Genomic DNA, 16,531 nt, shown 5'->3' with positions numbered 1-16,531 from the left:
ATTTGAGACAAAGAGAAGCTAGGTTTCCTTTACCGCATAAAGAGGTTTGCCGATACCCTGATGATTTTGTAGTGTTTTAAAGCAAGTACAATCATGGCTGATTTATATATGTGGGGATGTGTGAATTTCTCTAAGCCCCCATGGCCCACAATTCTGGCCCAGGGCGTGGCCTCTACTACTGGTATAGCAGAATCCAGGTTCTTAACAATGGTTAAAAATTAAGGCCTAGTGTTAGAAAGTGGAGATTGAGGGTTGGGCTAGGGACACTCAGACCCAGGAGATCCAGAGTCGCATGACATGTATCAGAACCTCGGATAGCTCCAGCTAGCCGGATGCTGGCAGCTACAGGCAGGAAGGAGTCACTCCAGTGCCAAGTCCGCCCTCCTCTGCAGCAAAGAGCTTTTATGTGTGGATGAGAAAGGACTTCAAGGATTTGGGCCTCGGTATTGGTGGGTTTATGGATGAAACGGTACCTTATATTCTTGAGCTGTGGAGGGAAGTGAAAATTCCCACTGGAACCATGGGTGGGGTGATTTTGAGTCTTCCTTCTATAGCCATGACACTAGTTTTTCTTCAGAGCTGAGGTGTAGTGGGAGAGCCCTGCCGGAAGGCCCAGAGTTGGGTCCACGGCTCCCCATTAATAGCTTTGTGGCCTTTGGCTGCTCTTGCATCCTCTCTGACTAGGTCTCACAATTCTTTTCTTTTTTTTTTTTTTAAGTTTGTTTGTTTGTTTAGAGAGAGAGCGGGGGGAGGGGCAGAGGGAGAGAGGAAGAGAATCCAAGCAGGCTCCACACTGTCAGTGCTAAACCCAATGTGGGGCTCTAGCTCACAAACTGTGAGATCGTGACCTGAGCCGAATTCAAGAGTTGGACGCGTAACCAGCGGAGCCACCCAGGCGCCCCTGGTCTCTGACTCTTATATGCAAAAATATGTCAGTCTGGAAGAATAAAGGTTTTATTTATTTTTTCAATAACACAATGACAGTGTTACTGTGAGGAACAAGTGAAGAAATATCTGCTAAAACACTTTAATTTCTATAAGCCTCTGCCAGTGTGAGGTTGTGTCATTGTCAGCATCATCACCTCTTTTTAGAGCCTACCAAGAGGACTCCATGACATCAGATGTCTGTGAAAGTCGAGGTATTGTGAAAGAAGTGCAATCCCATCTTACATTTGCACAGTAATTGGTTCCATGGGGTCAGCATGCATGTTGGATAGCTTGAGCCAGAACCCAGGACACAGGGATTTGTGGTTTACTATTCAAATTTAAAAAGTTTTTAGATGAAAGGGCATGTCCTGTGGTCTTTTGGAAGTAACGGGAGGATTTCAATAGGGGAGTGACAAGTTCATACCTTTGTTTTGGGAGAGTATCTCTGGTGGCAGTGTGGAGGCTGATGTGGAAGAGGCCAGAGGCAGGGAGATATTATTGTCACTCCGGCAGGACTCAGAAAGAGTGGTTAAGAGATGAGCTTTGGGGGAGCCTGGTTGGTTCAGTCAGCTAAGCGTCTGACTCTTGACTTCGGCTCAGGTCCTGATCTCACAATTTGTGGGCTCGAGCCTGACGTCAGGCTCTGTGACGGCAGTACAGAGCCCGCTTGTGTTTTCTCTTTCTCCCTCTCTCTCTCAGCCCCTCCCCTGCTTGTGTGCTCTGTCTCTCTGTCTCTCTCTCTCAAAATAAATAAATAAACTTAAAAAAAATTGGCTTTGGAGTGAGACAGGTTGGGTTCCAATTCTGGCTCCTATTTATTTGGTAAGCTTCCTTAATGCCCCGTGTCTTGGTGTGTGCATCATTGGTGAATAGGGTTGTTGTTCAGGCTACAAGCTGCCATCCAGGTGAAGCTCTCAGAGCACGTCTGTTCAGCACGTGGCATGTACTAACATGTTAGCTGGTGTTCATGTGTATGTGTTCTTATGGGAAAATATGTGAGCAGGGGAGGGGCAGCGAGGGAGGGAGACACAGAATGTAAAGCAGGCTCCAGGCTGTCAGTGTAGAGCCTGATGTGGGGCTCAAACTCACGAACCGCGAGATCAGGACTTGAGTTGAAGTCGGATGCTCAACTGACTGAGCCACCCAGGCGCCCCGCGATTTTAACCATTTAAAATATACAGTTCAGTGGCATTAGCTACATTAACAATGTGCAACAGTTGTCATTAACTCTGTCTAAAACTTTTTGGTCACCCCAAACAGATATTTGGTGACCATTAAACATTGACTCCCATCCCCCCTCCCACTCCCTGGTAACCTCCAGTCGTTTTGTCTCTATGAATTTGCCTAGTCTGGCTGCATTATATAAGTGGAATCATAGAATATTTGTCCTTTTGTGTCTGGCTTATTTCACTTAGCACATTGGTCTCTAGGCTCATTCATATTGTAGCATGTATCAAAACTTGACTCCCCTTTGAGGCTGAATAATATTCCACTGTATGTACGGACCACATCTTGTTTTTCCTTTCATCTGTTGATGGACATTTAGGTTATTTCCACCTTTTGGCTATTGTGAATAATGCTGCAGTAAATGTTGGCCTACAACTATCTCTTTGAGTCCCTGATGGCAGTACTTTAGGGTGTGTACCTAGGGGTGGAATTGCTTGGTCACATGGTGGTTCTTTGTTTAACTTTGAGGAACTACCATATTGTTTTCCACTGTGGTTGCACCATTTTATATTTCCACCAGCAATATACAGTGGTTCCCGTTCCTCCACATCCTCATCAATACTTATTTTACTTTTTAACAAATTCTAGCCATATGTGTGTCTTTTGGAAGAAATGTCTCTGCAAGTTCTTTGCCTGGTATCCGTGGTTTTAAGGCAGTATAGGAGGAATAGAGAGAAACTGAGAGGTTGAGGAAGTAGATAGAGCCCACCTGGGTGACTGGTTAGGTAGGAGGGTTAACACTGAGTTTTTTAGCCTGGGTAAGTGGGTAGATGTGGGCTGTCAAGCAAGATAGCTCCCTTCTGTTCCAGAAAAGGGGCATGTCAGGGGGAAGATGTTGTGTTTGTAGGGGGGGCTGCATTGAGCCTGGTGTACCTAGATGTTGTACAGGTGGAGCCTACAGGATGCAATGCCATACCCATGTGTCTGGTTTCTCTGGAAAGATACAGGGCATATTTTAAGTTTTGTCTCCTCCGTGTGCTTCAATCTAAGAGGGAACTTAAGAAATGTGGGCATTGTTAGGCTTCTCTGTGTGGCAAATTTAAACAGTCATGGGGGGGGGCAGTGGAATCTGGGATTTATGAACCAACCTCTCTCCTAGTGCTGTTGTCTTAGCCCTTAAGCACCTGCTTGATCAGGTCAGTCCTTCCGTCCTCATGGGGTGCTGCTCTGAAGCCTTGGGTTTGAGTATTCTTAGAATCACAGCTTCTAGGGGTGCCTGGCTGGCTCAGTGACTGTAGAATGCGACTCTTGATCTTGGGGGTGTGAGTTTGAGCCCCATGTTGGGTGTGGAGATTACTTTAAAACAAACAAAACAGTCATAGCTTCTAAAGCTCTAGTGACCACTCCAGTCTCTCAAACATTTGCACCTCCCTCACCCTTCCCCATCTGCATGTCTTTAGCAGTTAGTGCCAAGCAAATGCTTGACATGTTGCCTACGACGCACTGAAGTTTTCTGAATTAGTCCTTGGTAATACCGGATGTTGTATCACCATGTTCTGTGGTGTCCAGGTGGGAAATTTGTGTGTGCACAGTCCTGTCCACACTGCAGTAGATGGTGAAGTTTGAGCAGCTGTTCTACCCCAAAGAAACAACCTCAGGGGAATGAGCCCCATGGTGGCTTGTTTTTTTTACTTCTCAAGCCATAGCAGCCTGGCAGCCATCCCTAAGAAAGCCACCCCTCATGTGGCTCACATGGGCAGTGTTTGTAGATTGTCCCCTGATGCCGTCTGCCTGTGAGGCTGTAGAAACCCCCTGCAACTGCTGTTCTAGCAGGTGGTGCGACTACCGAGGTGGGAGTCCGTGTATGTACACACGCGTGCACACAGCTTTGTGCTGGCTTGGCCTAGAACACCGGCTGAAACTCTCAACCCACCAAAGCGACAGCTGCAGTTACTGGTTTCCGGTGGGGCCCTGGTGAGGGGAGGGAGGGTGAGGCTGCTGTGAACTGAGCCAGCAACTGGGGAATTGGATATGGTAACTAACACTCAGGTGTGTAGGAAGCTGCCCGCAGTGGCTGTGTTTTAACAAGCTTTTTTTCTTTCTTTGTGCCTCTGCCCTCTACCCAGGCTGAATCTCAGCCCCCTACCAAATTTACCGTCTTCATGTTCATTTCATAGAAGGAGCCCATCCACATTTCTTGCCCCATGTTCTTCCTAAAGAACACATGTCTCATCCTTGAGCCCTTCCTGCCACTCAGCCACACTCTGGGTCTAGCCCCATAGCTTTCACTTTTGCTCAAGTCAGCGTGATCATGGGCTCAGACAAGCCCAGAAACCCTCCACTCCAGACTTGCAGTTTGTGAGTTACTATCATTTCAAGGTATTGATGCTTTCAAAAATAATGATGTAAATTATTAGACTAATTTGAAATAATTCTATCAGCCATCAGGTTTTTAAATTCTGTATCTTAATGGATCTTGGATAAGAGACCCCCGAGAGCAAACTTTTCCCTAAAGGGCCAAGTATTTTAGGCTTTGATGTCCATTCCAAATACTCCGCTCTGCCATCATTTTCTAGTAGCCCTAGAAAATACCTCAATGGATGTAGGTGGTTGTGCTGTAATGAAACTTTCCTTACAAAACCATGTGGTGGGCTGTAGTTTGCTGGCCCCTGGCCTGGACTGATAGTCTTTATTTCTGTTTGTCATCTTACATTTTTCTTTGTCAAGAGTTAAGGAAAGCCAGAGGAACTTGCTGACTGTAAATGAACTTAAATCATCTTCTTTTGGGTTTAGCATAATTGTCAGACAATGGTGATTTGGAATATATTTCTCTAAACCCTTGTTGGGAAGGATAGAAACCAGAAGGCTTTTAGCTTGCCTAAAGCTTGTCATTGTTCAAAAACTAGGACAGGCTGTCGCTTAGAGCTGAGTAGTGGCCTTTAGTATCACTCACTCTCTTTGTGGTCACTTGGAATGGCCATAGTCCCATAAGGTCATGTCACCATACTGGACATTGTTTTCCTTTGTAGGAGTAGGTGCTTCGGTAATAAATGTAAGGAAAACGAGCTACAGCAATAGAGGAAATGGTATTCTTCAAGGCTCATGTTATATTGAGTTGAGGTCATCATAGTTCATTTCCAGAAAGCTGAAGCTTAAAATAATCAAAGAGCCATTTTCAAATTTCAAAAAACTATCTTATTTTCCTTTTATCTTCACAGGAAATAAAGAAAGAGATGAAGAAAGACCCTCTCTCCAGCAAAGCTCCAGAAAAACCCATGCACGAAGTATCCGGTGGAAATGTTTTGCTGTCTTCCGAAACAATTCTAAGAACCAATAAGAGAGGTATGGAAACAAAGAACAAGCCCCCTCCCCACACACAACCCCAAACTGGAAACTTCTGGGTGAACTGTGTCAAATTTGGAATTGCTGAAACATTGAATGGCATTTGCCCTTTTGTTTTTTTGTATAAATTTGGACACACACACACAGAGCGAGTAATGATGTAACTATAATAAAGGGAACTGACAGAATTTTTTTTATAATGAGAAAGTAGACTAAATCCGTAAATGATGATTTTCCTAGGACTTTAGCTTTCGCTCTCATATCTATTTTTATGGATGAAAGGTGACTTTAGAGAATGCTATGGTGCAGGCTGAGCTGTGAGTGTCTGGCCATGTTCTCTTTTTAATTTAAGGGCAGGCTTTATCAGGGTCTTTCTCTCTACCTGCTGGGCTCCCAAACATAGACTGTGTCTCTCCTGGTTTCGCAGGCAGTACATGCAAAGATATAGCCCGTACATCCATCCCACCAAGGGAACGTTAACCATTTTGTTTCCCTGTTTTGAGACCTCAAGGCAGGTTTTCAGGTAGTAGCTCCTTGGGGTTTTGTTTTCTCCCACATCCCTCCCTTGTGACACTGTTGTTTGAAATGATAGGAGAGAGAATATAAGATTGCAGGGAGGACTCGACTCACTTCTACTGTGGTCGCACAAGATTTCCTCGGTTTTTCCTGACCCAACCCTCTCTGTGCATCCAGCGGGGCTCACACTGAGCGTGCCCACGGTAGGGTAGCCTTCAGCTGCAGGCTTTTCACGGGCTTATTACTTCCTTAAAGAGAAATAGCTGGTCGGAAGCAGGAGCAGGAAATGTATTAGCCAAGAGTTCCATTAAAAAGAAAAAAGAAGGCAAGTTTACATAACCACAGGGAAGAACAGCTAATCTTTCATAAAATTTAGACAGCATAAGAATTTGTCCAATAAACTGCCCATTGATCATAGTGCTTGAGACATTAGCTTTGTGTCTCTCTTCCTTCCTGCTTCTTCCTCTACCCCCTCCAGCTGCCCTGGGTTACATTTGCTTTTTTGAATTATTCAGATGAAGCATTGGCTGCAGGCCCACGCTGGTTAGCAGCTATAGGATTTTCTTTCTTTTCTTGTTTTCTTTCTTTTTTTTTTTTTTAAAGCCCATCGTACCAGTGCAGGGGATTTCCCATTTTAAGAATTAAGCGTACTTTGCTGTAAAACTGCAGCCGTCCCCCAAAGCCCCTCCTGCATTCTTGCACGTAAGTTCCAGAACTCTTGAGGCCTGCCCTCGTCAGTTTCAGAGAGCCAGAAGTCCGTGTGTCTTTCTCCATTCCCACAGCTCGCTCGCTGGTCTGAGCCGTTCCTGTTCCTCCTCACACTCCCTGGGTCCGTGAGCCAAGGACGGGCGGGCTTCTCCTGCCGGCCCTGCTTTCATAAAGTGAATAAGAGAATTAAGGTAATTAATTAACTTAACAAGCTAAGGAATTAATTAAGTTAAAGAATTAAGGTAATTATCCAGATGAGTTTGGTAAAAATTACCTGAGAACTTGAAATCAAAGAAAGAAGAAAACTTTTCAGATAATTGCCTTTTTACATCTAAAAATCTGGCCTCTGAGGTCCTCTGCGGAATTCTTCATGATCCCGCAAAAGGCATTAAAAGGGGTGGCCTACCGACTGATGTTTTTTTCTCAAGTCTCCACCTTAGGCCTGCAGCCGGATTACGACCAACCTTTTACGCTGGGGTATTTTATATAAGGAATCTGCCAGTGGATCTGAGACTTGGGCACATGGAGGCATTCTGTAAATACGAAATGCATAAAATACCATCTTCATTCTGTCCCAGGCTTCACACTGACCCCCGGGTCACCTGGGCCAAACATAAATTCCCACTTGAAGAGAAGCATTGTGTACCCGAGGCCAGTGCCGTGTTTGGCCCTGCCCCCACCCGTCAATACTAACAGTATCCTACTACTCCTTATAATAAACAGCAGGGTGGATTGATTGGCCTTGTCAGGCCAGATAAATAGTTCATTGTGCTGAGCTCAAAAGCTACATTTTTTCCCCATCCCAAATCAATGAAAAACCACTTTTTTTTCCCCCTTAGAACAAGGATCAGAGGCTAAATCTGTGGGATGATTCTAGTTACTTGTAAACACTTCCGTCCGACTGATTTTTCAAGTTTTGTGACTTATTGTAAATGACCCAAGTCTTCTCCTTCTCTTTGTTTCTACCAAGCTTTGTCCCTAGAAATCTCTGGATGTTTTTATCATTTGCTGTTGTTATGGAGGGAAGTTGCTTTCAGAGTTTAGTAACAGACTGCTTTGTTTCATTAACATAGGATCCTTCTGAGAGTATATGAGTCCTCCTTGTGATTCAGCCTTGGACCCTGTGAGAATTTAATACAGTTAACACAAGTTCTTTTTCTTTTAATAAAGAAAGATCAAAATCTATTTCTGTTATGAGTTTGAAATTGAGCTATTTCGTTGGGTCCTGAACTTGAGGTAGATGTCACTGGAGAAGTTTGCCCAGTTGTGGCCAGCGGTTTGGGACATGCCTCACTTTGTGGCAGTGGGGAGTGGATTGTAGAACCTCACGGAGTGGGATGAGTTTACCCTCCCTAGGCCCCCGTATAAGGTCAAGAGATACCCTAGGTTTGAACAAAGCTAGTAATCGCCTTGAGAAAGGGCCAGACCATGGAAACAGTTTGGGGACCAATTAGTTTCAGTTTTCAACTTTAACCTTTGCACATTTCTGCAGAGGTGATTTAGGGAGGTACTGGAATGACTCCATGTGCTTTTCATTTGAGAAAAAGATGTGACTGAAATTGAGAAAGACACACACACACACACAGAGAGAGAGAGAGAGAGAGAGAGAGAGAGAACATTTCCTGCAGATGGCATTTGTGTCTGCTCCCACTCCTGGCCACTTCTCTGGGCTTCGCCCGAGTCCTAGTGAAGGAGCTTTTCCTTTAAAACAAGCTTTTCCCAGGGAGCAAGAAGTCAGTTTTCATTTACACTTGCAGCATGGCTGTTGTGTATCCTGAAGTTATCCCAGACTCCAGAATGTTGACAAGTTATAGCCTGAGAATCTGAAAATTTTTTTGGAGCCAAATGACATTCTCATGAACCAGACACAAAAAGGTTGTTTCCTTCCGAGAATGATTTATTCTTTTGTTTCTTCTCTCATTAAGCCCATTTGGAAGGCTGATGAGCCCTCCTAAATTGGAATATTGATGTATGGAGAAATGTATGAAAAGCATTCTATCCTTGAGTTTAAAAGCAAAACTGAACAAAGTGGACATCTTAATAGTTAACAGCAAATACATTCAATACATACTTGAACATGAGTACAGAGGACTTGGTCCATTTCTACTTCAATTAAAATGAAATAAAAAAAATCAGTTGGTTTCATCCTTAGAAGGGTTTCCCAACCCACTTTATTCATGGGATAGGTTAAGTGTCCAGGCTGTGATCAATACTGCCCTGGCCTTCGTAAGGACCAGCTTGTATTTCAGGGACCTAGTGTCTCACTTTTGCATCATCAGCAGACCTCATGGGGAAGCCGCCCCTCCCAGACCCTTCCTGCTGCCCGGGATTCTGGGTGTTGCTCCCTCCCCACTTTGACATGGATGCTAATGAGAGTTCAATAGCGCCTGTATACTGTGCGCCTGGCCCTGTGCTTGGTGCTGGGGCAGATCGGAAGACCAGAAAAACCCCAGCCAGTCCTGCCTGCAAGCACGCTCAGTCTATTGTATCACTTGGGAAATGTTAAGAAAGTGGTGTGCATTTCTTAAATCTTTTATATGGCAAGTTGGGGGTATGTCTCTTATTTACTTCTGTCATTCTGAATGTGAAGCCACTCCGTGGGTTTCTGGTTGGCTTTATGTGTCCTTGTTTCTATTTCCAGTTTATCATGAATTCAGTGTTTGGTAAGTCTCTATTGTATTTTGCACACTTATTCTTTGCTATTATTATTGTTATTATTATTATTATTGTTATGCTGTCCTGATATAAAATGTCTTTTATAATCACCTTTTTAAGTCGCTCTGCTCCTTTGGCATCTGCCTTCTGAAAGATAAACTGCTTTTACCATCTTTATTTAAGGTTTGTTGTGCATTTGCATTTTACTGCCCCTTCCAAGGATTAATGCCGAAAGATATGATGGTCTTAAAAGATGTTATTTGTAACAGGTCTAGCACTGATGCTCCAACATGAGATTCAAGTTGAGCTGGTCGGGAGGGTTGTTGTGGGAATTGCTGTGTGGATATGACTTGGATTGTAGAACATGACTCTGTGGGCTCATTTGTCGTGTATTTAGTCCTTCAGACAGGTTTAATTCAAAAGTTTTCCTTAACAGAGGGACCAACAGCTGCTCTGCCTCTGGTGACACACTGTTGCTTTAAAAGTTAATGCGGAAATTCTTCAGAATTCATTTTGTGTGTGGATGGGCGATACATACATGCCCCTCGGCATAACACGGGCCCCGTGTTTGCCGCACGGAAGGGTTCTCCATTGTGGTCTGCTGGCTGTAGCCAGAGTGTGCCTAATGTTTATCTTTCTTTTCCCCTCCCAGTTTCAGCCCTGGTCATTCAAGTCCCTAAACATATCTGTCCATAGTGACCTCCCTCCCTTGTCTCTACTAAAGGGGAAATGTGTTTTGAGCTCTCACTTCTTTGGCATTTCTTTGGCTACTTGGAATAACGTTCTCGAGGTATCTGTTGGCCTGTTAGGACGTGAGTGTGTGTGTGTGCACGAACATGCACCTGCTGCCGTGGAACTCTGTTGGCTCGGAGGCGGTGGCCTGGTTCTCTTGATAGGCTGTGGGCTCTTTGTTTGAAATGAAACTGTAAACAAAGGATGGAGAAAGCGTGTCTTTAATAAAGGAAATGTCAACTCCTTTGGTTTTCCAGTGCTTTGTTGTTCAAGGTAGATGTGAGTCCTGGGAATTTGTTTATAGAAATAAGACGTTTTTCCTTTCAAATTTCCTTTTGAAGCAACAAATGTGAATTATCCCGGTTAGCTAGGAATCTGCAAATGCAGCATGTTGGGTCAGATTTTCTCCAACTCTCCAAATCACCTGCTGACTTTACCTAAATTGCTGCCTTTCATGGACAGATGGAAGAGTAAGAAGTAAGAGAAGGCATTATTGTTGTATGTGGAAGCTCTTGGCTATCACCTGACTGGACTTTCCCGTGGGGAGATGAAAATAAAGCTGGCCATCTGGCAGTGAACCTGGATGGATAGAATTCGTACATCAATAATACATACGTACATCTGTGTAAATGTATCTGTATGTGCATTTATCATCTTTTTTCCCAGGGGGCCTTCATTCTTGTAAGTTTGATAGTAAAAGGGCCATAAAGAGATCTTGTAAAGTAATTGATCCCTGGCTGCATTACTGACAGGTTCTACTGGGAGTCTGTGTTATTGGCTCTGTGGGACCAGTAGTTGCTGTTAAAGCATGTTGCCCCAGTTCACTTTCTTATCGGAGTATTACTGCCTCTTGGACCGAGAGATGGTGGTGAAATGGGTGGAAAATGCCATTTTGGGTGGGTGTTGCCATCATATATTTCCATACATTTTCATGTGTGGGTCATTGTCAAACTTGGTTTTAAGAAGTTTTCTTGTATTATATTTATCTCTTTTCAATCTCTGTGTCCTGGTTCCAAGATGTTAACACTAGAGGAATTAGTGTCCCATGGAATAATTATTTAGACTTCTACAGCACTCCTGCTGGGTTTCCACCCAAGTCCAACCAGAGGAGGAGCCAAGTGCTGGTTTGTGGTAGTGGCTCCACCTGGTGGCTATCCTAGGAAACGCCTTCTTCTGCCCACCTCTTTCTCCTGGTAGGAAATGCCTGTGGGTCCTCTGACTTAGTGTTCTCAATTCATGCTTTTCCATCTTAGACCCATAGCTTCTCTTTGTTCCCTTCTAATTTCTTTTCTCTTCTAATTTTTGTTCATTGAACTCATAGAATCCGTTTCTCCATCCTTGTCCCATCTGTTACACCCCCGCTGACCAGGATCATTGTTGATAAGCATTTAAAAAAAAAAAAAAAGGACTCCTGTAGTCATGACTCTAGGTGTAGATAGTAATTTGAACACAGTATAAAGAAGTACACTAAAATCCCTGTAGGTAAGCCAGAGTCTCCTCCTTAGTAGCTGTAAGTACCCCTAACTACTTCTTTACTTCTTGTTGAGCCCAGTTTTCCTCAAAGGAGCAATATTTTATGACTGATGTTGTTTTCAGTTGTCAGCAGGCGGCTAAATAAAAAGCCAACTGACTTTGTTGGCTTCATTATCATTTGTCAGTTCTCTACAGGAAGCCCCTTCTCGCCTGGGCGTGGGCCACCCACCCTTACTCCCACCCTGCCCTGCTCCCCTCTGGGTATACCACGGAGCATAAGTATTCTTGATAAATGTAAATGTTTCTTTTTTCATTATCTTGTGTTTTGGGGTTTTGTTAGTTGACGACATTGCAGATGTGTTTTAGCTACATTGTGGGTTAGTCTGAGAACTTAATCCCAACTTATGACTTTGTTTCTATGAGAAAAAGCATTTGGAATTTCAAACACTGCATCATGCATAACCCACTTGTAAATCTGACTTCTTACTTTGATTTTTATATTACTGGCCTGAATCCCTAGGTACTTTTTAAATTTTTTTTTTAATGTTTATTTCTGAGACAGAGAGAGAGCATGAGGTGGGGAGGGGCAGAGAGAGAGGGAGACAGAATCCGAAGCAGGCTCCAGGCTCTGAGCTGTCAGCACAGAGCCCGATGCGGGGCTCGAACTCACAGACTGTGAGATCGTGACCTGAGCCGAAGTCGGACGCTCAACCGACTGAGCCACCCAGGTGCCCCCCCTAGCTACTTTTTAAAAGCAGTCTGGGTGGCTCAGTCAGTTGAGCATCCGACTTTGGCTCAGGTCATGATCTCACAGTCCGTGAGTTCGAGCCCCACGTCAGGCTCTGTGCTGACAGCTCAGAGCCTGGAGCCTGCTTCGGATTCTGTGTCTCCCTCTCTCTCCGCCCCTCCCCCACTCAACACACACACACACACTCTCTCTCTCTCTCAAAAATAAATAAACATTAAAAAAATTAAAAAAAATAAATAAATAAAAGCAGAGAGTCCATATAACTGGGGATGACAGCACTTTTCTCATGCAGAGGAGTTTAAAGGTCACTTGGTACAGAATGCTGGACAACACACCCAGCCCCGAGGATAGTGCTGGGCAACCACATTGCACACAGTGCTCATTTTCGCCAGTTCTGAGTTGGACCTTGGTGCACCCAAGCGTGTCTGTATATGGCATGTTCTAAAAGGGGGACTATTGTATATTTTCACCTACTAGAGAGGAGACCACGTAACGTGTGTGGCACGCTCAGAATGACACCAGGCCAGCATTTCCCAATGTGTGTTGCACCGAATTATGGCCCTGCAAAATACTGCGCAAAAGAGGAATGGAGAGACAGAGATAAGGAGACGAAAAGGGAGAGAAAATTGGCTCTCTAGACAAGTACATTTGGGCCACATCGGCGTGCACTAACACCCTCTTAGAGACTGACAGGCCTGTTAGCATATTGCAGGCTCTCCGATGCCCTGTGGTAAGGAAACCTGCTGATCTTTGATCATCAAAGCACATTTTACTGAATACTAGTTAGGACTCTGCTTTAGGATGTGCAGGACTTGAAAATGTAGGACAAGGACCTCTCTCAGCATCTCTGAGATCATCTTCGGATTCGACCTTGCACAGGGAATGTTAAAGTGAGTGGCGATGGCCATGCTGGCCCTGTGAAAAACACTGACGAAGCCTCTGAAGCCTCCAGCCGTGAAAACATAAGTTGGGCGATGCTGGGAGAACGTTCCTTGAATCTAAAGCTTGAAAGCCAGTCCTTTCGGTACGTTTTCAAGTGACAAGCTGAAAGGGATTTTTTTCTTTTGATCGTTTCTTGGGTTCCTGTGTCGAAGAGTGCCTGGGCTGGGCTTTGGCAGGAAAAGTGGACTGAGGGGGCTGACCCAGGGGACGCAGGGCTGGCTCTACCTGGAACTTGGGTCAGGATGGAACTGGTATTCCAGGGGCAGATTCTATAACGAAGACGAAACCATAGTCCTACACGGTCAGAAGAGTCCCATTGCCTTCTCTACCCGCTTCAATTGAAAGACGGGGAATCTTAGCTCTCCTTGACAACATTAAAACCCTGATGAGGCATAAAGAAGAGCTTCGTTCACTCTCTCCTCTTATTAGCGAAAGAGGCTGCCATTTCGAGTTCAGGTAATGAGCCCATTTGTGGGGCTGTGAGGCAAATCCACTTAGCCTGCCATTTAGAGCTCTGGAATCTAGAATTCCTGAGGTGGCTGAGGTCCCTGATAGTGTCCCAGCCTTCAGCCTGATGCAGGGACTCTCCTGTTGACATGCCAGGAAGGAGGACGTGGACCCTCTGCCCAGGGGACCTGAGAGGACACCCCTCTGATCTGGGGGACTGGACTTTGCTAAGGCCTACATGGGATTCTCTCTTCCAAAGAGAGGTTGTTCCGGGTAGAGAGCTGGTAGATTAATTAAAGGTAATTAATTAGAGGTATCGTATTGGGACAACAAGTGCCTTCACTTGTAGAAAGCCCTGGTAAAGGAGCCTTTTCTTCTGTAGCTTCCTCAGTTTCTTCTAATTACACCTGTTGATCTCTAGTCACAGCCTGGTTCCCCTGATGCCACCTGCAGCTTCAATTTAGTCTTTGGATTCATGGCTTTTTGTGCTTGTGAGGCCCCGGGACTGTTGTGCCCCGAACAATGAGGGCGTTACCTGGCCCGCCTCCGTAACCCATGGTCGGGCAGACAGTGGGCCCGGCTGCAGTGCCAGGTGGACCACTGTCACTGTCCCCCACCAGGAAAGGAAAGAGAACTTCCTATGTGTGGATGTGCATGTGCGTGTGCACGTGCACGTGCCCTCAAGGAAGCACTTTGGAGGAGGACTGAACCGCTTGTTCTGTTTGTAGTTTTCTGGAGACCTGAATAAGCTCAGTGGTAGTAGGGCCTTGTTGCAGGAAGAATGGCTGTTGGCAGACTCCAGCCCCCACTTCTGTTGCACCCCCAGAGTTTCCATGGGACTTGAGGCAAGTCTCATACTCTATTTTCCCATCTGTAAAATAAGGACACTAGGCTTGTTAATTCCCTCAGGGAAACTGTCAGGATAATTACGGGGACAGAGAATAAAGCTTGGGGCAGAGGGTGTGAGAAAGTGAAATACTACTGAATGTAGTAGTAGTTGTTACTAAGAGTGGTAAACTGCTGGGAAGACCCCAGGATGTTGGGAAGAAACTACAGATTTATGGACACTCATAGTGAAGTGTTGTTTCCATGAAGCAATCAGTGATCAGATGCACGTGGAGCATTCTCCGGGGTAGACCATATGGTAGGCCATAAAAGAAGGCTCGGTAAATTTCAAAGAATTAAAATCATGCAGAGTATGTTCTCCAACCACAGTGGAATTAAATTAGAAGTCAACAACTGAAGGAAATTTGGGAAATTCACAAATATATGGAAATTAAGCAGCATACTCCCAAATAACCAGTGGGTCAAAGAAGAATCCCCAATGGAAATTTTGAAATATTTAGAAATGAATGAAAATGAAAGCACAATCACCAAAAATTGCCTGCGTGCAGCTAAAGCAACGCTTAGAGTAAAATTACAGCTGCAAATGTCTATGATCAAAAAGAAAACAGATTTCAAATCAATACCCCAACCTTCCTTTTTCCCCCCAGCTTCACTGAGATATCATTGATATTATAATATTGTGTAGATTTAAGGTGTAGAGCGTGATGATTTGATACCTGTATATATTGCAAAATGATTACCACACTAAGGCTAATTAACATGTCCCTCACCTCCCATAATTACCTTTTTTTTTAGTTGTTGCTGTGAGAACCTATAAAATTTGTCTTTCTCTAACATATTTTACTTAGCATAATGCCCTCAAGGGTTGATTCATGTCACAAATGGCAGGATTTCCTTTTTTTTATGGCTAAAACGTATTTCCAATGTGTGTGTGTGTGTGTGTGTGTGTGTGAGAGAGAGAGAGAGAGAGAGAGAGAGAGAGACATTTCCTTTATCCATTCATCCATTGATGGACGCTTAGGTTGTTTCCATATATTGGCTATTGTGAGTAATGCTGCACTGAACATGGGGGTGCAGATATCTCTTTGAGAAAGTGATTTCATTAACTTTGGATATCTGCCCAGAAGTGGGATTGTCAATAATTTACTTTCTACCTTAAGAAACTAGGAAAAGAGAGGCACCAGGCTGGCTCAGTTGGTGGAACATGTGACTCTTGGTCTCGGGGTTATGAGTTCCAGCGCCACATTGGGCATAGAGTTTACTTAATTAAAAAAATATTAAAAGAAACTAGAAAAGGAACAGCAAAGTAAACTTGAAGCAAGCAGAAAGAAGGAAAAAAATAATGATTAGAAGTAAGTGAAATAGAGACTAGGAAGATAATACAGAAAATTACTAAAATCAAAGGTTGGTTCCTTGAAGTAGTCAACAAATTGATAAATGTAGAAAGGAGAGCAGATTTCAAATACCAAAGGAGGAATTAAAAAGGGGACATCACTGGGGCGCCTGGGTGGCTCAGTCGGTTAAGCGTCCAACTTCGGCTCCGGTCATGATCTTGCGGTCCGCGGGTTCAAGCCCCGCGTCGGGCTCTGTGCTGACAGCTCAGAGCCTGGAGCCTGTTTCAGATTCTGTGTCTCCCTCTTTCTCTGACCCTCCCCTGTTCATGCTCTCTCTCCGTCTCAAAAATAAATAAATGTTAAAAAAAAATTTAAAAAAAAAGGGGGACATCACTGCCAATCTTAGAGAAATTAAAGAGCTTGTGAAGGAATCCTGTGAACAACTTATGCATTCCTGGTGGGAATGTAAAATGGTGTAGCTCATTTGGAAAACGGTCTGGCCTTTCCTCAAACTGTTGAGTGTGGAGTTACCACATGACCCAGCATTCTATACCCAAGAGAAATGAAAACCTATGGCTACGTACAAACGTGTGCACTAATGTTCATAGCAGCGTGACTCATAATGGCCTTGAAATGGAAACAACCCAAGTGTCCATCAGCTGAAAAGATGAACAAATAGTGGACTGTTATTTGG

General features: G+C 44.3%; 1 protein-coding gene across 9 annotated transcripts in view; it reads left to right on the top strand.

Moving 5' to 3' along the window:
• SH3KBP1 (SH3 domain containing kinase binding protein 1) overlaps positions 1 to 16,531 on the top strand; it is a 334,393-nt gene that overhangs the window by 129,331 nt on the left and 188,531 nt on the right. For all 9 annotated transcript variants that reach the window (XM_023249326.2, XM_019823637.3, XM_023249328.2 and 6 more), the window contains one exon: positions 5,313 to 5,436. In XM_023249326.2, coding sequence (XP_023105094.1) covers positions 5,313 to 5,436 — 124 coding nt within the window. The remainder of the gene's footprint in view (positions 1 to 5,312; positions 5,437 to 16,531) is intronic.

Source organism: Felis catus, chromosome X (genome assembly GCF_018350175.1).
Source record: "Felis catus isolate Fca126 chromosome X, F.catus_Fca126_mat1.0, whole genome shotgun sequence".
NCBI lineage: Eukaryota > Metazoa > Chordata > Mammalia > Carnivora > Felidae > Felis > Felis catus.
The sequence above is the reverse complement of the archived record's forward strand: the minus strand, read 5'-3'. Positions and strand labels throughout refer to the sequence as shown.